This window comes from Siphateles boraxobius, unplaced genomic scaffold, assembly GCF_051911475.1.
Source record: "Siphateles boraxobius isolate OS27281-9 unplaced genomic scaffold, OSU_SipBor_1 77, whole genome shotgun sequence".
NCBI classification, from domain to species: Eukaryota; Metazoa; Chordata; class Actinopteri; order Cypriniformes; family Leuciscidae; genus Siphateles; species Siphateles boraxobius.
Genome location: NW_027509205.1, coordinates 15,230,809 through 15,256,180, shown reverse-complemented (window position 1 = coordinate 15,256,180; position 25,372 = coordinate 15,230,809). Strand labels below are relative to the sequence as shown.

The following is a 25,372-nucleotide window of genomic DNA, read 5'->3' as shown; positions in this document are numbered from 1 at the left end:
TTTTATTACGATTATTAATATCAGTTCGTTAATGTCATGGGGTTTTATCTACATATATCATTAATAAACCCTATAATAGTCTATAATTTTTAGTTTTTAAGCAGTAACATTTCTATTTTTATTAATGTGATGAGAACGCAAGAAAGCAGACTTTTATTATGGAATGTACACAAACCGCACAACATCGTCCCCTGGTGAGTTGGAATGAAACTACACCTCTTGTTTATTTTGATTGTTAACTGTTCGTCGATGTGATGGGTTTTTAATATACATATATAATTTATTACGATTATTTAAATAGAATTCCCCAGTTTAGAATTGAAATCATAACATTTTTGTTTTTATGTGACATTATGTCCTCCTCCGGTCCAGTTGGCGGCAGCTGCACCTGTCCGCACGATCATACATCAGAACAGTGTGTTCCACACACCGGCAGCTTATGAAGGCTTCACCGGTTTAACCCCAATCGGTTTCGGAGGAATCGTAGGAGAAAGGACTATTGTTTCAGTAGATGATTATATTGAAGTCATCTAATGAAATATGATACTTGCAATAAGCGCTCAGCGGGGATCTGGTCACTGAAAAAAGCCAACTCAACTAGAGATGACAGCGCGCGTTTGTTTATTACTGTGTTAGTCGTGTTATTCAAGATTAGTCGGCATAATTTTCACTCATTGGAAAGGTCACGCTATTTTATTGATGGCCGTGTCAGGAGGCGCCCGGCGGATCCCGATGGGTGTTCGGACATTCAGTGAGTTTCTGGAAATAGCGACTGTTGGTCCGTGTAGCTCCAGCAGCCCGTTTAGATGCCGAGAGAGAATACAGCAATGGTCCATCAGGTAAAATACCGCACTCACTTTTCATCAGTTCGGTTTATATTATAGAATATTTTATAAACATACAAATATTAACGTTATATACACACCACAAAAGAGGCTTTTATCGAACCATTGGCGTGACACATCGCTGAACAGAACGATGTGGGAAACACCTCCCCCACAAAACTACCATGGTAAAATTTCCGCTAAAACACCATTAGATGTTACCACAGAATCGTAATTATGTTGGGATGTCAGAATTCAAAGCTTTGTTATTCATTTGAATGGTGACCATTTTACTCAGATTTTACACTAACGTTAACGTTACTGTATGTGTGGCCTGTGTATAAGTTACCATAGTTTCAATACCTTAATAATTAGGTACTAAAGTAACCGTTACAATAAAAACACTTAGAACTTATTAGCCATGATTATTTGAATAATGAAGAATAAATAAAATGACAAAGATTCTTAAAGTAATGTATTCTTATACTAGGAGTCTTACCATGGTTGGGGGAAGGTTCTTATATTGCAATGTGACTGCAAATAAAAAAATTTGAAGCATGGTTTGTGGACATGTGTCATCATCAATGGTAGTTCCATATGAATGAATATCCATGAATATCATATATGGTATAACCTTAACTTTAACCCCTTGAGCCGCAGGGATCCCTGGTGATCCCGAATTTTACATTCAAAAAAATTGTGCATTGTTTTTGAGCTGCTTTATCTCTCTATTAGTAATTGCTAGAGCAATTCTGAGTTTTTCACAGTAAACTGTCAAGTGTTAGCTTTTAAATGATACCTTGGTTTTGTGTATAGTCAGAAGGACTCCTTAGCAACAACCATTTTATTATGGGTATTTCATTTTGCACTCGATTGCCAAAAAGGGGGGCGACTGGTTAACTTTAACTTTAACTTTAACTAACTATAATATTAACTTTTCTGCTCACGAGCCTCTCTGGTTAGTGGTTTTCAAAAGTTACTAGCCACTCAGCATTTTCACTGGCCACAATTTTGACATCGATACCATGGAGAAAAACTGCCATATATATATATTTCTTTCTCAACTGTTTATGTTCCCGTAAAACAAGACCGGTATTTTGAGATTATTTTGTGTGTAGCCTATTTGACTGTTTAATGCAATAAGCAGTGAAATATAACAAAGTTTAGTACTGAGAGCGAGGTGGCTTTATCTGCGCGCACTTTGGGTGTGAGCACAAAATCTGGGGGAATGAGTACAATTTTGCACAATCCCACTCCGAAATTCAAGCCCTGTGACCTGTCCGAGAGATGAGAGAAAGCGCAACTCTGGAATCATGTATCTATTCTGCGAAAAATTTGTATTAGAAGCGTTTCAAATATTTCAGTGTCGAAAAGTCTATATTTTCGACAACACTACATTGCACTTGGTTCATTTTTTCAGATGCCTTTTTAAAAGACTATAATTGAAAAATGTATTATATAAAATTCAACCCTCCAAAGTGGCTAGTAGCAGTGAAGTCCACCAGCATTTGTCGGGTTGGCCGGTGTTAATGTCAAGCCCATAACCATTGCAGAGCATTTTTGTGCCGTCACAGTACTGCATGCACTTTATTTAACAGAATCTTGTCTCATTTGTCCTCTTTGTCAGACACCTGTCCTCCTGCGGGATCCTGATGACTCGCTATCCTCGCACACTCTGTCTCTCTGAAGTGGATTTAACTCCCACTCCTCACAGGAGATCTTTCATCAGCCTCACCAAAAAGAGAAAAGAGTATTCAGAGAGGAGAATACTAGGGTAAGTTGACTTCTACCCTTCCCTAACTAAGCTAATGCTTACCCCAGTGTCTGATCCTGAACAATAACCCCTTCTTCTTTTTTATGGAGGATGAAGGCAAGCTTTTGTGGTGTTATATTGATCTAGTAGAGGCAGGGCAGCTGTAAACATTTATCTAATACAGTCAGGGACATAAATACAAAAAGAAAATATAACTGAATAAAATAAATAGTACTTCCAATAAAAAAATAAATTACAATACAAACATACTATACAAGCAATAAGTACAAGACTCATTTATAGAATTTTTATCTGTTTATTTTTTTTATTTCATTGCAGCATTTTTAATAATTAGTTTCATTTTTATGTTTTCAGTTTTAGTGATTTTGTTATTATTTAGCTTTAATTTCTATTTAGCTTTTTTTTTTCAGTTGTAGTAATTTTAGTACTTCACTTTAGTTCTTAGTTTAGTAGGCTTAGTTCACCCAAAAATGAAAATTCTGTCATTAATTACTCTCCCTCATGTCGTTCCAAACCTGTATGACTTTTGTTCATCTTCAAAACACAAATGAAGATCTTTTTGATTAAATCTGAGAGCTTGCTGTCAACTACCGCAACTACCACTTTGAAGGATTAGTTCACTTTCAAATGAAAATTAGCCCATGATTTTCTCACCCTCAAGTCGTCATATGTGTATATGACATTCTTCTTTCAGACGAATACAATCAGAGTTATAGTAAATATCCTGGCTCTTCCAAGTTTTATAATGGCAGTGGATTGGAACCAACAGATTGAAGCTCAAAAACGTGCATCCATCCATCGTAAACGAACTCCAAACGGCTCCTGTGGGTTAATAAAGGCCTTATGAAGCAAAACAATGAGTTTGTGTAAGAAAAATATTAATATTTAAAACTTTTTTAAATTATAGTATAAAGTCGTATACACCTAGGATGGCTTTAGGGTGAGAAAATCATGGGCTAATTTTCATTTTAAAGTGAACTAATCTTTTAATGCTTCAAAAAGTTCATAAAGAGATCGTAAAACTAATCCATATGAATTGAACGGTTTAGTCCAAATTTTCTGAACAGTCTTATCGCTTATGATGAACAGATTGAATTAAGGCTTTTAACATAAACAGAAGCTCAACCAAACCTTCTTGACGCATGAGAACAAACCTCTTGCTGAAGCTTGAAGCGTCACTGCGCCTAACCCTAACCGCAACTGATGTTTGAGTTGATGAATGTTGATATGTTAGTAAAAATGTAATCTGTTCATCATATAAAGCGATCGTGTCTATTCAGAAAATATGGACCAAACCGCTCAATTCATATGGATTAGTTTTACGATCTCTTTATAATCTTTTTGAAGCGTCAAAGTGGTAGTTGCGTAGCTGTGAATGGAGGAAGAGAAAACTCTCAGATTTCATCAAAGAGATCTTTAAATGTGTTTTGAAGATGAACGAAAGTCTTACGGTTTGGTACAACATGAGGGTGAGTGATTAATGACAGAATTTTTGGGTGAACTATCCCTTTAATTTTGAAATTGTTAAGATTTACCTGTGTTTTGGTCTTTAGGTTCTCGATGCAAGAAATGTATGATGTGGTAGCCAATGTGGATGACTACAAACACTTTGTACCATGGTGTAAAAAGTCCCAAACCATCATGAAAAGGGCCGGTCACGCCAAAGCCCAGCTGGAAGTGGGCTTCCCTCCGGTTGTTGAACGATACACTTCTATGATAAGCCACGTCCGTCCACATCTCGTCAAAGTAAGTCATCCTGTGTGTGCTTTACAACACCTTCAGTGCCATCACTGAAACGTAAGAATTCATGACTAATTATATTTCACCCCATCTTATTTCAGGCGGTGTGTTCGGATGGTAAACTCTTCAATCACTTAGAGACAATATGGCGGTTTAGTCCTGGTATTCCTGGCTATCCTCGCACATGTACTGTAGACTTCTCTGTAAGTACCAATTACAAACTTCTGCATCCAGGTAACCCATCGCTAAGCTCCACCCTAGATATCCACCATACTAAGCTTATTGTTACTAGGTCTGACAAGCTTGTCAAAAAAAGTTGCGTTGTTAGTTGTAGTTGTCTTCGGCATTTCCTGTTTTTCCACCCCAGATCGAACACGGTTATGGTAATGAACTTGACATTTTCATTACACGCCTGAAGCAGTTGACCAATTGTAACACACTGGACCAATCAGAGCACATTGTGCTTTTCATGAGGAGGAGCTTCATAGAGACCGGAACTAAACAGAGCGTTACTGACAGACTGAGAAGAGAGATGTTGGAACAGTGTCAAATATGTGAAAAATAATCGTTGTTTTTTTTATTTTTTACATTCTAGCATGAAAACCTATTCTAGTAGACCCCAAAAATAATATTAAGACTTTGTAAAAGGGCATAATATGGCACTGGGCAGAAAGAAGTGTTATTTATTTTATTAACATTAATATAGTACTATACTATTTATTAGGGGGTGTGACGAGACACTTAGCTCACGAGACGAGACACGAGATTGGGTTAACGAGAACAAACCGAGATGAGATTTTTGCACAGTATTTTTAAGAAATCCTCAATGACAAAAGTTACGCATTGAAAGACGACAAAATAGAAGAACTGTAAAAGTTTTTGCAACAAACTCAAATGACTGGCTTCTCTCCTGTATGATTTGATATGAGTCTCTTCAGACCTTACTGTACATGAACTGTACTGTACAGGGAGCTCGCGTTTTACTTTCACTTTCGAATTTGCGATCGCACGTGCTCTGTGTACAGGGAGCGGTGGTGTTGAGCACGCATTCCACAAGATGAGACATTTATCAGATGCTGATTACGCAACAAATCCTCCGCCATGGTCTTGTCATGAGCAGAGCAGACGTTTACAATAGTTTTCAAAGCGACCGTTATCCAACTGAATTAAATTGTTTTCATTTCTATAAAAAAGGCAAAACGACAGTGGAGGCTCAGTGTAGCCGTGGCATATTCTATGCTAATTTCACCCTCACTCTCCGTCATGGCAATATCGCGAGACAGCTTTTCACCTCGACGAGAACACGTCACATTTTAATATTGCATCACACACCTAGTATTTATAAATTTTTTTAATTGGTTATTATTATATTTTAAGTCCTTGTTAGTTTTAGTAATTTATTTTTTTGGTCAGTTTTATTCTTTTTTATGTCTATTTATTTATTTTTAATTGGTTTAATTGTTGTTTTATAGTGTTTTTGGTTTTAGTAATTTTTGTACTTTAAATTAAAATGAAATTTTTTTATAAATGCAGCTAAACCAAAATAAAATAAGTTCAAATGCATTTTTTTAAATGTTTATTTCAATGTAGTTATTGTTTATTTCTACATTTTCAAGCGTTTTTCAATAGTTTTAGTTAACAATAATAACACTGGTGGACGGCAACAGTTTCTAGGGTGGGGCTGTTCAGTGATGTTAAATCAAAGAATCAGTGTTTGTTAGGAAGTAAACCTACCATGTGTGTAAATGTTTCTCTTTCTCTGTCCGGATGTTGTTGGCTTCCCCCCCAGATCTCGTTCGAGTTCCGTTCACTGCTGCATTCGCAGTTAGCTACTGTGTTTTTCGACGAGGTGGTGAAGCAGATGGTGGCCGCGTTTGAGCGGAGAGCGTGTAAACTGTACGGGCCCGAGACGAGGATACCCCGTGAGCTCATGTTTCACGAGATCCATCAAACGTGAGGTGCATCATCACACTGGACCCGTGTGCATCTGGAACTCGCAAAACTCTTTAGATGGTTATCGCATGGCAAATCACATCACTAGATTACATTGGGATGGTACGATGCATACCATTTACTTATAGATGATATTTCAGTTCATTTGAGGTTCATTGCACCTTAAACATTGCTTTTTGACTGTGAATGAAGATTAATTGATTTCTGCAGCTCTGAACGGTAAGATTTAAAAGTTGAGGACAAACACTCGAACGTTTTATTAGGGTTTCATCTCGTTTACATATTCTATCCTGCTATGGGTTTGTTGGGGCCAAATCTGAAGAACTTATTACTGAAACTGAAAGGGATATTTTGGGGGAAATCTGTCGCATGCTGTTGATTACCACACGAAATTATTTTGGTTTGTACCTCCGTTTTTAAAAACAAACAATAAAACACAGCACAACCATTGTTTACTTGCCTCACTGCAAATGCGCAGCTTTGACGCATTTTATGCTTTTAAGTCCATATTATTTTCTGTGGTAATCGACAGCTTTGCGAAAGGCACGGATTGACCCGGAATATTCTTTTATACAACTAGATATGAATATAGTGAGAATTCAAAATGCTTGAATTTGAACACGCTTGCAATGAGTTACTTGACTTTCACACTGCACTGAATTTATAATATTGATCTCAAGAAGTCACACTCGAGGTTTGAGACTCCACAACTGTAAATCACAACTGTAAATATAACGAACATAAATTATACAGTTAGAGTGACGTCAAATATTTCTCCCACCTAAATATTTATCCTTATAGAAAACAGAAAAACTTGTTTATAGAAGTAGTGTATTGTGATGAAGGTGAATTTCGAATTATATTTAGCATGCTAAGTTGCTAACTCAGGGCTTTGGAGAAATCCAAATGAAAGAAATGTAAGACGACAGCCTGTTGTTCCCTAATAGTGATCCCAGTTTGTGCCTGTTCATGTAGGCTGTGCCATTTTTTGTTTCGTTGCTACATTAATGTCTGTTTAAACACTACTTTATTCATTTATTGCCATTTCTTCGAAAAGCTACAGTATGAGCTGGCAAATACAAGCATAGTAAACTTTTTTGTTTTTGAACGGTTATTTTATGAGATTTTATTTTGAGCCATTTCAATGCCTTATCTGAGTGTTCATGGCATTTATAAATGACTTCAAAAAACATTGTCGATTGAGTATCAAACGCCCGTCTAAGAGTCTTCCATGGAAATAACGTCACCATCAGTAGATTTCTTAGGTGTATCATAAAAAAAGACCTTGTTAAGTGAGAATGTTTGGTTGAACAACTGTGAACAACAACCAAAGAGATAATCAGTGCTTCATAAGAGCAAGAGCACAGTTTTAGGAACAAATTCTCTATGAAATGAATGTTATCTGTTCAGTAAAGCTTAATTGTTGTCAGTGTTATAATCTTGCACAAGCATTTATTTTAATTTGAGAATCTATAAATTTATTTCAAAACCTATCGTTTGTGTGTGTTTTAATTGAACTGCTTGAGAACCGATTCATTTGAAAGCAAAGTACAACTTGTTGGATTTGGATATGCATTGACCCTTTTGTTTTCTTTCTTGCCTCTTAAGTTGTTGCACATTGCTAGCTCACCTTTAAGGACAACGGCCTCAGCGCTGAGGAGATACAGGAATACTTGTGAAATCATAACAGTGGGGAACACCAGGGAACAAAGAATACAGCGTGAAGCTGGCAGTGGAGGTTGAGGAAATCTGAGTAAGGTGTTGGTATCTGGGTCATGTATTTATAACAGCGTGAGAGACTAGTGGAGTTTCTTATTCATGCTGCCTTGACCTGAAGATCTTTACCCACAATTCACCATTAAAACTGAACTTGACTTAACCAATCCACTAACTCTTTCCCCGTCAGTGATATATCAAAAGAAAAATTGTTTTGAGGTTAATTGATGTAATTTTGTGTCTCTGGAAATGAGTGATTTATGACATTGTATTATGTTGAATATCAAGTTTTTTGTCTATTTGCTGATGAGGGATTTGAGGAGTAAAAGTTATAGTTTTTATTTTGAAGTAAAAAGATCAAATTAGACCCTTGGGTAAGATTTATTATTATTATTTAATTAGATGTACACTTCAGATATCTTCACTTTAGTTTAAACCAATTTAATTTCACAGTTTCTATTATGACATATCTTCAATTCAGTAAGTAAATATCCTTATGCCTGTATAATACAAGTCATAGAATAATTTTTCTTTCAGATAAAACTCACTGGGATTCTGCTTTGTCTGTCATCGGTTATTCAATTATTCAACTAAATTGTCAAAATAAAAATTTAAATAGAATAGTTGATTTAGTATTTCACATTAATTCCACTTTAATAAATATATAAACAAGAATTATATCAAAAGTAATTTATACATTCTGTACATGTTTACATATCTTGTAATATTTTACATTTTGTGCTATACCAAAAATAATTGCAAATGTTTTTCTATATATTTCCTATAACACATCATTGCCCAGCACATGCAAACTATTATCTAAATATGTTAGTTTTAGAAGTAAATCCACATTGATCTTAAGGGAGGGGGTTATAATATTTTAATACTTTTTAATAATTTTGTTTTGTTTTGTGAAATAGTCAAAATTAATCTTCAGTAAGTTGCAAAGGCAATATTTCTAACTCTTAAGTTTTACATATCTTCATTTAAATGACTGACTTTTTTAACAGTTTGTTACTGTTACCAATAACAAAACTACTCCAATGTTGTTGTTCTTCAAAACGTGTTCTGCAGAAGACAGCAAGTCTTAGAGGTTTGGAGTGACGAGGGGTGAGTAAATGACAGGTTTTCATTTTTGGGTGATCTCTATCCCTTATTTTTATTAATCTATTTAATTTAAATTATTCCTTAAATTATGTGAATTATGAATTACAAAGCAATATACCAGCTCACTCTTAAAAAGAAAGGTTCATCAAGGGGTTTTCACAGCAAGGACACGAGGTTCCACTACGAACATTTAACTGAACAGTTCTTCAACCAATTTTATAATCTAAACAATTTGATTTTGTGTGATGGAAAAAGCAACCTTTATTTTTAAGAGTATCTCTTATTTGGGTGTCTAGAAACAAGAATATTGGCTTGGGTTAATTTGTTTACATTGGCAATTACATTATGGACAGCTAGATAGTAGAATGTGATCAAATTTGATTAATATCAGAATCTTGAGCATATAAAGGCATTGAAAGTGAAATGTTTCATGTTGAAAAGAAGAAAAAAATCCTCAAAGGGTTTGTTAAAAACATTTATTAGTTTTCCTTTTTTGTCAAGTTTTCCCATTTTTTTTCTTTTTTGTTCACTTAAGCTTCTTTATCCCCAACCAATCCAGACTCATTTGAACCCCATTCTCTTGTTCCCCTCCGCATTTGTCCCTGGTGGATCTGACTTCAACCAATTCTCTCCATATTCACATACCTCATTATTTAAATTAACCAGACGGAGCATAACCCAATCACGTACATCGTGATGAAAACAGTCACACTGGAACAGGGCACGGCAAACCAGACAAACATTCTCACGCTATTATATGAGTGGGGTTATACGCACAGAAAATGATGATGGGGAGGGGGAAGTGCCATTGGAGTGCTTATGGACCAACTAGCCTAAATAGCTGCTAGATTATCCAAAAACAACCTGAGAGCAAGCATGCAAGAGAGCAGGACCCGTGTGTGACACAGCAGAGGTCAGATCAGATGTACACGTCATGTTTTAAATTCTATTAAAGGTAAAGTTCATTTAAAATACAGGGTTAAGCGAGTCATTATAGATGGTTATGGTTATAAGTTGTGAGGGATGGTGAGACTATTTTGATATGCAGTTCATACAATCAAACTATATTTACATGAATAAATAAAACCACAAATTATGTATACCTACACAAAATGACAGCTTTTCTCTTTATACAAGACATCGTTCTTCAAAACACTGAAAAAAAGGGAAACTAAAACTCTAAACAGGTAAAAAGGTAGCAGATTTTGAACGCTCTTGGATGAACGTACAAATGAATGCCACAAATTCGACTTGCTCTCAAGTTGGTACACGAATCACCTGCGACTACAATATCTTGTGTAAATGACACAAATCTTAACAAATCAAAGCCAATATGTCCATTGATTAAATAAAGGGGAAGCAGGAGGGGGAAATTGGAAGGACTGGTTAGTTTAAATAAAAAGGGCACCAAATGTGCTTCCAAAAAACATAGGAAGATGAAGACGATTGGTTGAAGTCAGAGAGCAATATGAGAGAGAACTTAAAGGGGCAGTACCCTTTTAAACAAATATACAAGCTTCCCAAGTTGAACTGAACTCATAGAATCAATTCTATTGAGAGAGGACCTTTGCTGCCATGGAGTGCTCTTACAAGGAGAAACGTGATGTTAGCTATAGGAACGCATTGTCAAACTTCATCGAATTATCGGACAGGCTCAGAGCAAGCTTTGACGATTTGTTTCCTCATACAAACAGAGGCTCAAGTGATCTCGGGGAGAATAAAAATACAAGACTAAAACTGAAATAGTGTGACAGCTGAGGATAAAGGGTTTATTTACATACCAGGTGAACGAACTCTTCTTAACTAGTATTCAATAGTCATTCTTTAATTTAAATAGGAGAGAAGTGATTTCTGGGCAGATATCTTACTCTCGGCTGTGTTTTTGGACAATAACACGGCCCACCCCACTACATCCATAGCTGCGTCATTCAAGCTGGTCATATGGTCTGGAAAATCGGCTTGAAATGCGGGAAAACTGAAGAGGAGTGACCACAAGCGATGACTGTGTAATGCGTCTACACATTTCCTGTAAAAATGTAGCTGTAAATGTGGTTTTGGGAATGAAAGACTAATAAAGAGTGTAAATGGGATTGAGTAATCTTGACGTTATATATTAATAAAGGCCCTTTTTAGATGAAATTTAAAAGTGTACTGTCTCTTTGAATCCCTTAGCCCAGAGGCTTGTTTCTAATAGTTTAAGCTCCTCCCCTTCCTGTTCTCACTCCGCTGGCATGGTCTCTCCCTCTCTAGCCTGATTTGGCCCCAACTAGAGTAATGAGTCCATCCGTGCTCATGGACTTGGGGCGCTCCAGAGGGAAGCCAAGCGCTCTGCTCCACACCAGCTGGGCGAGGACGCCCAAAGCCCGGGATACGCCGAACAACACAGTGTAATAGTTCATCTCAGTCATGCCATAATACTGCAAAACACAAGAGTACAAATATGAGAGGATTTCAGAGCAAACAGAAAAATAGATGTAAACTGTACAAATAGAAAAGGAAAAAAGAAAAAAAAAGATAAATAAAATTGTATTTGTTTAAAGTGTATACAAAAATTAAATGCATTTAATAGATTACACACATATACAGTATATACGCACACAATACATATTTTTCATTTATATATATATTTTTATATATATATATATATATATTTTTTTTTTATTTTTTTTTTTATTATTTAATACGTGACAAACTACTACATTAAATCGATTGCCTGGGGAAATGTTTACAGCGGTCATTATAAAAACATTTTTAAGTGCAAAAATTCATGCTTGACTATTCAGAATCTAGTATTCAAAATAACCGTGTAATAGGACCAGGTACATTTATGAACAACATAAATTGGGTAAATTTCGATTTCATATTTATTAATTATTTGCTATTTTCACCGCAAAAATAGGGTAAAATGATAAATGGATTAATAACATTCAAATTAATAAAAAAAAAAAAAGGAATAAATAATTTACATACAGAAAGGTAAGATGGATGTACAAGATAATTTAGGGGCAAAAATTATACAGACCTGTACTAGAATGCCATGGATCATCTTTTAAATCACATTTTTATGCATTATCGGCTGATTTCTGGTGTCTTACTTGCAACAGGACTCCGCTGTGAGCATCTACATTGGGCCAGGGGTTCTTGGCCTTGCCCTGCTCCAGAAGCACATTGGGTACGATCTTGTAGAGTTGAGCTACCAGCTTGAACATGGGGTCATTGGGAAGGTGCTTGAGGGCAAACTCACGTTGACAGGTGTAGCGGGGATCTGTTTTCCTCAGCACAGCGTGGCCATAGCCTGGGACCACCTGAATAATGACATGACAGAGAGAACAATCAGTGTGAATAATCATGCATTATACTTTGATCCATCTGCACAACCCCATCTTTTGTATGTTCATGCATTTCCTATTGAAACAGTAAGTTGGAACATATCAAAGGCACTCACTCTGCCTGATTTGAGTGTGTTCCAAATGTAATCTCTCATTTTCTCATCGGACACCTCACCCCCGAGCTCCTTCTGCAGGGCTGTCAGCCACACCAGCACCTCCTACAGGACAGAGGAGGAAATGCATGCATGAAATGCAAAGCTGGTTAGTGTTTCATAACCATGTTTCCTGTGCAACACGAAGCACATTAAGGCTCCAACCTGATTGGCCAGTCCATGCAGGGGTCCGGCCAGGCCATTCATAGCAGCACTGAAGGAGAGGTAGGGGTCAGATAGGGCACTGCCGACCAGGTGACTAGTGTGTGCGCTGACGTTTCCACCCTCATGGTCACTGGAGAGAAACAGAAGCAAACAAGGTTAAGGACACTAAACTAAATTGTAGACTGGCAACTAACACAACCACATGATGGCAGACTTGATTAATTTGAATATTCTATACAGAAGTCATTCCCATCTTGCTTACCACTTCTTTCCTAACAAGTACACTAGTAAGTTGGGTGTTTCCTTGCTGACTGAACAATGCGTGTACAGGTCACTGGCCAGTGGAAGATTAAGTTAGATCAATAAACTTTCAAGTAGCAAGCCAAACACCGCACAATCATTTTTCAAAATGTAAAGTTCATGAGGAGTGTCAGTTTAACGCCATTAACGGTTATTACAGAATTTAAATACACAGATGTTTTGGGGATTTTATTGGATTTCAAATTTATTAGTAGATTTTGTTTAATATTAATTCAAATATTTGATCTCACCGGTCTAAAGTCCCATTCAACACTGCTGTGTGTTAAACATCATTATCTTGATTAATCTGTCAATTATTTATTCGTCCACTAATCAGATAGCTAATCCACATCTTGATCAATGATTGTTGCAGCCCTAGAAAAAAAAAAACATTACTTGACGCTGTTTAGCATGTTCCCGCAGAGGAAGGTAGAGCAAATTGTTTGCTTTTAATATTACATCACTGCTCTTCACGTCATTTTCAGTGTCAGATTGTGGATGTTTTTCCTATTAAGAGCCAATTTACAGTATTGTACTTTTGCTATTGATGTTTAATGGCATGAATGATCCAGTCTGGTAATTGCATTCAGGTCTTTACTGGAAATACAAGCTTTTTCTCAAAAAGCTTGACAACTCAGAGAACACTAAAGAGCTTTTCTGAGAGCAATCACAAAGGTTAATAATCCAAGCTGACCTCATTCCTTGTGGCTGCCTAGAACCTAACAGTGGAGGAGGAGTTTATGACGAATGAGTCAGTGAGTTTGTAGGTCATCACCTGTGAATGGTGAGGTACAGCCTCATGAGTTCTGTGAACTGTGGCTCGCTGTAGCCCAGCATGTTGGTGAAGTTGTGTGACCAGTCCAGGTTGGAGTCGATGGCGCCGATGCTGCTGCCTTCACGGTACAAGTTGCGGTAGATCTTGGCCGCCACGCAGGGGAGCTTGGCGATCAAGTCCATTGAGTCTTCGTACACAAACTACACAGAAGTGGCGTGAATTCTTATGAATGCATGATTTGCATTAGATAGCAAATAAATATCTTAGTCAAAAGACATTTTAGTCTTATCAGGTTTACCTTTACACACTTAAAGTTTCTAGAACAAATATTTTCAACAACTCACCTCCCAGTACTTGGCCTTGTTAACTCCCTCAGAGTAAGCTCGAGCAAAACTGCTCTCACTGTTCAGAGCTGTGATGGCGGCGCTGAACTGAGACATCGGGTGCAGGTTGGTGGGGAAGTTGTCGAGCATGGTAACCACATGAGAGGGAAGGGCCGCGCGCTTAGCCCACTCCTTGGACAACCAGCTCACCTGAGGAAACAGAGTTAAATGAGAGGAAACAGATTTTTGTGGCAAGTTACTACAGGGAGATACACGCATTTACACATCATAACAAGAAGCTCAAGAAAACAAAATAATTTTGGTAAGCAATCTTGTAAGTAGGATGATTCTTTCTGTTTTGTGTCAGAATCCTAAACACCATAAACTGGGTTTATTTTGTGATAAATACAGACTGACTGTATATTTTCCTTTATGTTAATATTAGGGGCTTTCACACCGGGTTGTTCTAGGAACTTTTAGGAACGTTCTAGGTTATAGCATCTAGCCACTAGGGTGGTTCCCCAAGAACTAAATGTTCCCCTAAGGGCCATTTTCTGGTTGCATTCGCACTGCCAGTAGGAACTCTGAAGAGACGTAAGCCGCACTTATTGTGGTGACTTATTTTGACTCCCATTCTCTGTCTTCATTAGTTTACGGTTTGTTTAACAGTCCTGTCTAATACGTTAGATAGATTAGATAGAACTGTTATACAAAGAAAGTAGACAGTATATAAAAAAAAGAAATTAGCGTTTGCTGTGCAGTTTATGCCCAATGTCACGTTTACACTGTTTACACAGCTTTTTTTTAAATGGTGGGTGCTGGTGTTTCACGTGCATTCAGCCAATCAGCATACACTTACGTCACTGGTAGTTTATTGCACTGGGTTAGACCCTACTCTGAAGTAGGAGCTAATTAAGTTTCCCCAAAAGGAGTTCCTAAAACTAAACTCGTTCCTAGATAGTGCGGTTCGTAAACGCCAAAAACCGGGTACTTCCGCCATTAATTCTAGGAACAACGGTATGGTTCCTCCGGGGCAAAAGCTGGAACTAAACTCTGTTTCTCAATAGATATTTCCTCTGTTGCGCTTTGAATTTCTTTAACGGGTAAAACTGCAGTGAATATGAATGAATTCCTCCTCACCTGCTCCTCAGTGGGCACCTGTCCTGTGATCAGCAGCCAGAACAGACCCTCTGGCAGCGGCTCATCTCCGCCGGAAGCTTTGGGCAACAGCTGCTGACATTCTGGAATGCTGTAACCACGGAAACGGATGCCCTAAAGACGGGATCGATAAACAGGGAGGGCATCAGTACGTTTGACTGAATAAAGTAAACAAGGAGAACTGGCGCTTCAAACTCTGACAGGGTTCAGGGGTTAGTAGGATAAATACTAACCCAATGTATACATTTATCCAAGGCACCGTGGTGCAACTATCTATTTTTAGCATACAGCAGCACAGCTGTACTATGTGCAAATAATGAGCTTCTATGACATCATTCATGGTACACTTTCAAAAGCTGAAATGCCCATTTTACGTGTCAAGGCTAAATGCCCATTGACGGCTCAATTTTATGGAAAACAGGAGCTTTTAGTCTGTTTTGAATTATAATACTAAAATAGCATGATAACAAATAAGAACAATAAAATTATATTCTAATTATAATAAAAACAATAGTAATAGTAATAAATACTATTGTATTACTACTAAGACTATTATTAATATTATAATTTCATAACAAAAAAGGCACCACATTTATTTATAATTAACAAATGTTTAAATAAATATAACCTGGTTTAAGCTACATTTTAGCAACACAGAGTTAACAGCACATAACTCGTGTGTGTGTGTGTGTGTGTGTGTGTGTGTGTGTGTGTGTGTGTGTGTGTGTGTGTGTGTGTGTGTGTGCTCACCTCATCAGGGTCGAGCACAGAGGTCTCGTACACTAAACCCTTCATGCCTCTCATTCCTCCATAAACCTGTTGAACAGAAAAACAGCACTCAAACACTGCTGTGATACTTCTATCATTCCCCTTTTGTGATGCTTTCCAGTCCGCCATCTCACTTCTCTTCCCTATATTTCTTGTGTGTCATATTTTTGAGTAATTATACACCTTGGACGCAGTTTAGTCTGCAATGCAGAATAACTGGCAGTGAGACAAAGACCACATGACTCAGCTGAAAGAACAGCCATGAGAGCAGCAGCACTCACACCATAGCCTGAGGGTCCTTGAGAAAACAGTCGTCGAATCACAGGGAAAAAAACTATTACTGTGTTTGTGGGGGAGTGCAGCACAACATCATGTGAGATAGAACTGGTCTGGCATCTTAGGCAACACTTGCTCATGTCGTCAGTCAGACGAAACAGAACCTCACTGAGTAAAGCGTAATATATCCTAAATTTAAGCCAATGACTCCTAACCAGTTACTCAGAAAGAAAGAATACAATACTATTAATTGAATTAATAATAATAAATTTACTTGACTAATAAAATTACCATCTTCAGGATTATTAATGATAATCCTCAATGATATCCAGTAAAATATGAGTAACCAGGAAATATTTCTGATTTGTGTTGATAAAGGGGTATTTGAGTCTTAATGGGGCCAATAGGTAAGAAAATTAATTTAAGCAATAAGGTACTGTAAATATTATCATGTTTAAAGTGTTATGTTTACAATACAGCAGTCTTTTTACACACTAAAAAAACTATTCTAAGCATTAAGAACAATCCTTCTGCTAAAAGTGCATCTCTGATATGTAAACAAAGTGTGAGTGGTGTTGAAGTGAATTACTGTATCAGTGTTGTGATTGTTAACAAAAACCAACTACTAAAAATTGTGTTAAAATTGACGAATTGATGAAAAATTATACATTTTAGAGACTAGAATTTTTTTTAATGTTGAACATTGAATAATGTTGCCTTAGCAAGTAACTGAAATAAAATGAGTTTAAGTACTAAAATGACTAGCCTAAGCACTATAAAAACCTTACAGACGTGATTTACAGTAATGGTGAGTGCAGTGATGTTTCTCTCACCATGTCCACCGTTATCTGACCGATTGGAGTTTTGCCATGCTGCTGTTTGAAGTTTTTGATCCTGCTCTGTTCTTTAGGGATGAGGTCTGCCAAGACATCTTTTAAATTCTGCATAAGTTCAAGGAAAAAAGGTCAGTGTTTGGATAGTGAATCTGGTACAAACAGATTTAATAACTGTCTAACATGCATTATGAAGGACAAAGTGCTTTTTGAGGTTCAAAAAAAGTATACACAGACATTTGATAGTGACTCAACCTTTCAAAAACAAGGCTGTGATCTATAATCTCAGTAAGTAATTAATATCTGAAGTCTGGTTCTGCATCTGAAATGATAAAGATACATACCGTGGATGCGCTGACATTTCTGGCAGCCACAACAACGCATGCTGCATTCTGGAAGAGAAAAGAAAATACAGACTTTGATGAAAGATGAAAAGCAGGGTAAGTTCATCATTATCACAACCAGGGTTAACAGATTTCACTGCAGAAGGTCTGCTGACAGCTGCAAGGCAGGTGACTTTAGTTACACAATGCAAAACGTGTCAGTTGCCAAGGCAAGGCTTTTTCTTTGGACTTAAATTACAAAGCTTATTACAATACGTTTGCCAGACCAAATGCTTTCAACTGGGTCTGAAGTCAAAACCCCAGAAAACACAGTTTACATCTACAGTGATACAGAGATTACTACATTTAGAACAACTTAAACTTTAAAGCATTTCTCCATCATCTATCGATTCACAACTTTGCCAATTAGTAGCTGTTTTAATCTGCCCAAGAGAGGTACAGCACACTTATTACATGATAGACAAAACTGCCAGAGAAACTAGATGCTAGTGTGTCTCGAACTTTCACCACTGTGCCATTGATTATGATCAACTTTTATGGGATTCAATCCTACAAATATAATACCGAGATATAGGACCTAATACAATTTAATTATAGCATTAAGACGTAGGTAATGCTAATATTTCACATGAACACAAAAGGAGCACAGGTGCAACAAACTCAATGAATTCTGACAGATGCATGGATCCAAGCTAATTAATTTTATTACAGAATTCCTTCAGGAAGAATGATGAGTTTTTCCTATATGGCCTATCCCTTTCCTACATCAAGACACATACTTGATGTTCTATACAGGTCCTTCTCAAAAAATTTGCATATTGTTATAAAGTTCATTTTCCATAATGTAATGATAAAAATTAAACTTTCATATATTTTAGATTCATTGCACACCAACTGAAATATTTCAGGTCTTTTATTGTTTTAATACTGATGATTTTGGCATACAGCTCATGAAAACCCAAAATTCCTATCTCAAAAAATTAGCATATCATGAAAAGGGTCTCTAAACGAGCTATTAACCTAATCATCTGAATCAACTAATTTACTCTAAACTAGGGCTGTGTTGAAAAAATCGATTCACCAATTCTGAATCGATTTTCATATTAATTTCTAAAGATCGATCCGTAACTCAGAGGATTGATTTAATAATAGGCCTACATTTTCCCCGTGAACTTTAACTTGCCGCGTCATTGAATTCACGCATGCGCGCGAGGTGGAAGGACATTAAAACAACGAACATGGCGGTCAGTAACGTTAAGCAAGCGGTTGCTTTGAAAACTCCAGAAACGCTCAAAGCTGCGATCTGTCTTATACCTGGAGTACTTGAAGGTTTTCACAAAACTGTGACACACTTGTGTTTTCTAAAGGTTTTGTAAGTTAAAATTTTATTTACTACTAGGCTGTATCACGTGCCGTTTGAACTGACACGCTACAGCGATCGTCACATTTAAAAGTGCCAAAACGTTGGAAATATTGACAGAATCTGACAGCTGAGAATTTGTTCCATATCAAAAGTAACCTTCTCTGTCTAGTCTGTCGGTGTCAGTGTCCTCTTTGTCCGCGATTTTTCTCTGCATGAGAAAATGCAGTGGTCCAATCGGTAGTTAAGAGCCTGAACTTGCTTATAGTAATTCGGAAATTAGTGCACATGAGTGGGAAAAAAATACAGCACAGAAGAATGTCTAATTTAGTGTGAGATTTCTTTGTTGAGCGTGAGACCGTGAGATTGAAGCTGAATGCGTGAGTGTCACGCCAGATGCGTGAGAGTTGGCAACCCCGACTCCATTCATTTGCAGTTGAATGTCTATAATAATAGTATCAATATGTTGCATACCTGTAATTCAGGTAACAGCTGAAAAAAAAATGCTTTTTTCAAAAACACTTATCTAAATCTCGAAGATCGGATCAGATCGGATCGAATCGAATAATGATAATCGATTCAAGATCTTGAGAATCGGAATCGAATCTTGAAATTTGAATCGAAACCCAGCCCTACTCTAAACACCTGCAAAAGATTCCTGAGGCTTTTAAAAACTCCCAGCCTGTTTCATTACTCAAAACTGCAATCATAGGTAAGACTGCCGACCTGACTGCTGTCCAGAAGGCCATCATTGACACCCTCAAGCAAGAGGGTAAGACGCAGAAAGAAATTTCTGAACAAATAGGCTGTTCCCAGAGTGCTGTATCAATGCACCTCAGTGGGAAGTCAGTGGGAAGGAAAAATTGTGGCAAAAAACGCTGCACAACGAGAAGAGGTGACCGGACCCTGAGGAAGATTGTGGAGAAGGACCGATTCCAGACCTTGGGGGACCTGCGGAAGCAGTGGACTGAGTCTGGAGTAGAAACATCCAGAGCCACCGTGCACAGGCGTGTGCAGGAAATGGGCTACAGGTGCATTCCCCAGGTCAAGCCACTTTTGAACCAGAAACAGCGGCAGAAGCGCCTGACCTGGGCTACAGAGAAGCAGCACTGGACTGTTGCTCAGTTTTGCATGTCATTCGGAAATCAAGGTGCCAGAGTCTGGAGGAAGTCCAGTGTCAAGTACCCACAGTCAGTGATGGTCTGGGGTGCCATGTCAGCTGCTGGTGTTGGTCCACTGTGTTTTATCAAGGGCAGGGTCAATGCAGCTAGCTATCGGGAGATTTTGGAGCACTTCATGCTTCCATCTGCTGAAAAGCTTTATGGAGAAGATTTCATTTTCAGCACGACCTGGCACCTGCTCACAGTGCCAAAACCACTGGTAAATGGTTTACTGACCATGGTATTACTTTGCTCAATTGGCCTGCCAACTCTCCTGACCTAAACCCCAAAGAGAATCTGTGGGATATTGGGAAGAGAAAGTTGAGAGACGCAAGACCCAACACTCTGGATGAGCTTAAGGCCGCTATCGAAGCATCCTGGGCCTCCATAACACCTCAGCAGTGCCACAGGCTGATTGCCTCCATGCCACGCCGCATTGAAGCAGTCATTTCTGCAAAAGGATTCCCGACCAAGTATCGAGTGCATAACTGAACATAATTATTTGAAGGTTGATTTTTTTTGTATTAAAAACACGTATTTTATTGGTCGGATGAAATATGCTAATTTTTTTAGATAGGAATTTTGGGTTTTCATGAGCTGTATGCCAAAATCATCAGTATTAAAACAATAAAAGACCTGAAATATTTCAGTTGATGTCCAATGAATCTAAAATATATGAAAGTTTAATTTTTATCATTACATTATGGAAAATAATGAACTTTATCACAATATGCTAATTTTTTTAGAAGGACCTGTATATAGCTTTAGATTAAGAGCCCTGTCTGATTGACATACAGCAGGACTAGAGATAAACTAGCACTTCAGAATGACTCAAGCACGGACGTAAAGCTGGGTCAGATTGGCAAGGCATGTAGGGCGATGATTCTCCTAACAGAATACTGTATAGTCACCGGAGTCATCATTAATCCTCTACACACAGGCAGCTGTTTACAGCATTTAGCTGTGTGTTGTGAAATTGAAAAGATGTTTAGCTTAAAAAAAGAAGGTAATTTACCTCTGATTTTTAGTGAATATTAAGGAATCACCTAACAACCAAATACAACATGTCAGTGAGTATTACAGAGAGAAGCAGTGCTCACATTTTCTTTAGCAAATTTAAAAACAGTGATCCACCGATAAAATTCTGGCTGATACTGATAAGCCCATAATTATTTTGATGGTATGGGCGAAAACTGATAAATGGTTATTAAAATTGTATACTAGTATTTTGTCTATACAAAAATCTATCATTTTAAACGCTACAAGTGACAATGTATAGTATGAAAAAGGGATGTTCCTTCTGAGATTTGCTAAATATTACGTTTAGTAGAGTTATTGACTAGGATTTGCATTTTTAACGATTAAAGCTTTAGAAAGCACCAATCAATTTAAATGTAAAAAGAATAAATGATCATTCACAATCAAATAACTATTTGCATACACGCAAACTCTCTAACATTGCCCTTGAATGTATTATTGATACATTATCGATCGCGCATAAAAATACAGTGAAAAATGCTTATGTTTATTTTTTTTCTATCAGTCTTTAATATTCAAAACAAAGAGCACAAGACAGAGGAAAAAGGGCTGCAGTGCACATACTGGTTTGCTTTCACCTGATGGGTCAGACTAAGACTGGCCGATTGAGCTGGATTATACAGGGAATGACTGCAAAGCCAATACTTCCGACACCGTGAGCCTCCTGATTGCCATGGAAGTCAGTCCACCGACATCAGACACCCGTCACTCTGTCTGCACTATAGCTAAAGATTTCTCTTTGTCCAGAAATAAAGAGCACCCTGACACACCTTGCATGACATACATAAGCTGTGTGACCAGAAAAACATTCAAATCAGGTCCTGAACACATTTATAGGGTGGCCTTTATTGTTGTTGATAAGAAACTGCTTGTCTCTAACCTTCCTTCAAGTCTATGGCCGTGTAATCTGTGGGAAAGGTGAGGCTACTGGCAGCTGTTAGTTTGACCCCAGTGAAACGAAGAGGAGGGCGATTACATAAGCCTCTGTACTGTAGTAGCGGAATTCCTAAATGAAAACGATTCTGCTGTCTATTAAATATTTGACAAGTACGATCACAGCGGAACATTTAAATCCGCATTGCGTTACCACTGACCGAGAGAGTAGTTGACATTAGGTATTAAACAGCTTCAAACAGTATTTTCAACCACACAGTATCATTATTTATGTTACAAACATTTAAATTATCACAGAAGCACTGGTATTAAAGTTTACAGTTCGTTTATAAACACCGTCTACGGTAGGGAATCTAGAGATTAAAATAGAGTAAATCGCCTTTTGAAAGGAACTTACTTGATGCTTCAAATAACAATTTAATCGATTACATTGTGACACCAGTAGGTGGCGACAATTGACTTAAAACATTTATTTGCCATTGAATCATTCAAGAGATTTGTTTAAAAAAAATCTCAGATACAGCCAGTAATTAAATAAGTGTAGTCTTTAGGAGTGAGTCATTTAATTATTCATTCAATCTGTTCATCATTCAAAAAAAAAAAAAAAAAGATTTTAAATTAAATATTTTTAATATAGCCCATCACGTAATTTTGTTTAGTTGTCTATTCAGAATCGTGGGATAATGGTGATCACTGATCTCTATTTGAAACAAAAAAATGTGATTCTCAATTTATCCACAACCGTGCAGCTCTAGGAGAACGAAACCATAAAATAGCTAATAGGCCTACAATGTAATGAGCCAATACAATAACAGTGTTTCCCTTTACCCATTAATTACCCAGCCTTGGATCATTTCTAACATTTCTATGGAAGTTTACAACATTACACCTGTTTTGTAATGAGAATTTCACAAAAACGTAAAAGGTCTCTGCAGTTTTCCACAGAAAATAAAAGCTAAAGGGTTTAACACTTGCCAGTGAAGAAATTAAGACAATAATGTTGTAATTTGACAAAAGTAAAATAACTATTATACTTACTATGAAATATCTTTTTTTATTTTATTTTACAGTGTAGTTTTAAAACAATGTAATATGCATTTAATTAATTCAGCTCTTAATTATGCATTTTAATGAAAAACGCTACATTAAATTTTAGGAGAAAAATGTGACACTTTTTCTACAAGGACAACTCAAATGTAAAAAATTGAATGCACAACTACAAATCCTATGGTGTAATGTATGCTATATAACAATAACCTTGGTAACAGCATCAAGGTAAGGACCACGTCACAAATGCTGCAGAGAATAGGCCTAATGCATGTGCAAAGGGATACTGGCCAGCTGGCAATCTTAGACATCTCTTTGACTTTTGACTCATTTCCTAAAGTGACTACTGCAGCACAGACTATTCACAGAGCCAGCCTATACGCAGAACAGACACAAGGGTCGGTGTGTTAGCAGGGATCACTAGTAATACCATATGGAGGAAATCCTGCACAGACAAAGGACTATTTGTGAGTTTTCTTTAGGAAGGGAAAATGTATAAAAGATTGACAGGTAATCCTCTATTGACTTCCAAAACCCCTCTGTGCTTTGTTTGGATGAAAACACCTTGTTTTCCTAAACTCAAAGCAGCTGACAGGTGGACAGAGTGTCAGACAGGTCAGACGTGCTGAAGAAGAGGTCCACCATCTGAATGCTAGATCAGGAACAGCTCTTTATGAGCACTGCATAAAAATCCATTCAGATAGCAGACTACTAGGTCTGAACAAGGTCCAACGCATTACCAATAAAAAAGGAAAATTGTGTAAGTACAGTACAGAAATACACCTTGGTCACTCCTATGAACTGACAATCAGCCGATTACATAAATGTAATACACTGCAGAAGAGCAGTGGTCACTATTCATGGTGCACACAGGTCATCTAGGGGTGTGAGCGGAGGGTTAACCCTGAATGACAAGAGCATAGTGACCTATATTACCATAAAATCATTTTGACACAACTGAGGCAGTATATGGATAAGTGCAGGTTTCTTTAGGTTATTTATAAGTGACACTTTTTCCACTCATTTTTTCTCATCACAATCTAGATGCTACATGTTAAACATTACCAGTCACACATATTGTTCATGGCATTTCAGATCAAAGAGAACATAACTATATTTAGGAATAAAATTTGTATGGCTTATGACTTCGGAAATCACAGAACTTGAATGACTACAATGGCAACAAAAGCCTAAAAAGGTCATCATTCAGGAAACTACTCATGCTTATTTTTCACATTATGCAAATTCCATAATGTCACAAGGTTTTAGAAACTAGACCATGGGTTATCAAACTGGGGAATGTATGTGTATGTAACTATATGAATATTATAGTACTCTACTACTGGGTAGGTAAACCCTGATACAAAGTAGACAATGCACAAACCCTATATAACCTCTTAATAACCCTATTATGGTGCAATTATAATAATCTAGCAACTCTGCAAACTATTGAAACTATTCAAATATGAATAAATGAAAGACAATCCTGAAGGTCAAGTCAGCCACAGAGAAAAACAAGAAGACTGACCTGTCAGACTATAGCTAAACAGGTGCAGATCGAAGATCTCAAAGTAACTGTTCAATTTTAGTTACATTAGATCAACTGAAACTGGTTAAAGTGTTTAATTTCATGTGAACGTAAACGAAGTCACACAACTGGGCTTCAGAACCGCGTGAATATCAGAAACACCTCAGTAACTTATAACGTTACCAAATATAACGGGTTTCCTTGTAACGTATATTTATATGGCTAAATGAAACCATTCTTAAAACACAACTTTATATTGGCTGTGCCTCAATTTTCCTTAGACAGCTTGCTTTAAGTGCGCTTTGAAAGTTCAAACACAATTTCGAACGTCTGATAACATATTTGGAAGCCTATATCTGTAGTTCAGCACAATTGGTATCGAAAGACAGCCACTGGTTTAAATATAAAGTTAAGGGGGAGACACAAAAACAGAATATGTTTCATGCAGGAATTACCAAATTTGGATGATCGATATGGTGTATTATTACTGACTGTCTGTCACTACGGTAATCTATGCTAAGCTAAGCTAACCTAACCTAACCAAGTAGCAGCCTGTGTTTCCCTCACTCGGGTTAAAATAAAACTTTCCTACCTTTGAACTGAGGAGCCTTGGGGCTAGTCTGCTGATAGAGAGGAAGGACATTGTTCTTTTATGTGTATAAATATTACAAGTGGTTATTTATCGACCCCTGCTTGAAGGTGCCCCTCTCGCTACCGTGCTCGCAGTGAAGGTTGAAAAAGGAACTCGAGGGCCTGTTGTAGGCGCGGTTTGAGTCAGCAAAGGCCTGGTGAGGATGGAATGGTGAGA

General features: G+C 37.3%; 2 protein-coding genes across 5 annotated transcripts; one reads left to right on the top strand and one right to left on the bottom strand.

The window, feature by feature from the left end:
• The first annotated feature begins 201 nt into the window (after positions 1–201).
• coq10a (coenzyme Q10A) lies at positions 202–8,348 on the top strand. Of its 4 annotated transcripts, none has more exons than XM_077218325.1 (6): positions 223–839; positions 2,452–2,598; positions 4,152–4,344; positions 4,440–4,541; positions 6,128–6,296; positions 7,900–8,348. In XM_077218325.1, exons 1-5 carry the CDS (start codon positions 700–702, stop codon positions 6,293–6,295), a joined length of 750 nt encoding a protein of 249 aa, XP_077074440.1. In that variant the 5' UTR covers positions 223–699; the 3' UTR covers position 6,296; positions 7,900–8,348. The 4 variants fall into 4 exon arrangements, 2 of the variants coding, with proteins under 2 accessions (XP_077074439.1, XP_077074440.1); XR_013198307.1 differs by having other exon boundaries at positions 225–839; positions 6,128–6,393; XR_013198306.1 differs by having other exon boundaries at positions 225–839; positions 6,128–6,510.
• A 1,228-nt stretch (positions 8,349–9,576) lies between these two features.
• On the bottom strand, positions 9,577–25,351 carry cs (citrate synthase). The gene is made up of 11 exons (XM_077218323.1): positions 25,157–25,351; positions 17,538–17,585; positions 17,194–17,301; positions 16,067–16,132; positions 15,299–15,430; positions 14,180–14,368; positions 13,836–14,035; positions 12,761–12,890; positions 12,560–12,661; positions 12,210–12,419; positions 9,577–11,531 (listed from the first exon to the last, which is right to left on the bottom strand). The coding sequence occupies exons 1-11, from the start codon at positions 25,205–25,207 to the stop codon at positions 11,361–11,363; spliced, it is 1,407 nt and encodes a 468-aa protein (XP_077074438.1). The 5' UTR covers positions 25,208–25,351; the 3' UTR covers positions 9,577–11,360.
• Between the last annotated feature and the right edge of the window lie 21 nt (positions 25,352–25,372).

Excerpts from the sequence above, each read along its gene's own strand:
- coq10a (XM_077218325.1), top strand. The coding sequence starts at position 700 with ATGGCCGTGTCAGGAGGCGCCCGGCGGATCCCGATGGGTGTTCGGACA. Across the intron at positions 840-2,451 it reads ATACAGCAATGGTCCATCAG|ACACCTGTCCTCCTGCGGGA; the intron begins GTAAAATACCGC and ends CCTCTTTGTCAG. Across the intron at positions 4,542-6,127 it reads CATGTACTGTAGACTTCTCT|ATCTCGTTCGAGTTCCGTTC; the intron begins GTAAGTACCAAT and ends CTTCCCCCCCAG.
- cs (XM_077218323.1), bottom strand. The coding sequence starts at position 25,207 with ATGTCCTTCCTCTCTATCAGCAGACTAGCCCCAAGGCTCCTCAGTTCA. Across the intron at positions 15,431-16,066 it reads CTGTGCTCGACCCTGATGAG|GGCATCCGTTTCCGTGGTTA; the intron begins GTGAGCACACAC and ends TCCCGTCTTTAG. Across the intron at positions 12,891-13,835 it reads CTGTACCTCACCATTCACAG|TGACCATGAGGGTGGAAACG; the intron begins GTGATGACCTAC and ends GTTTCTCTCCAG.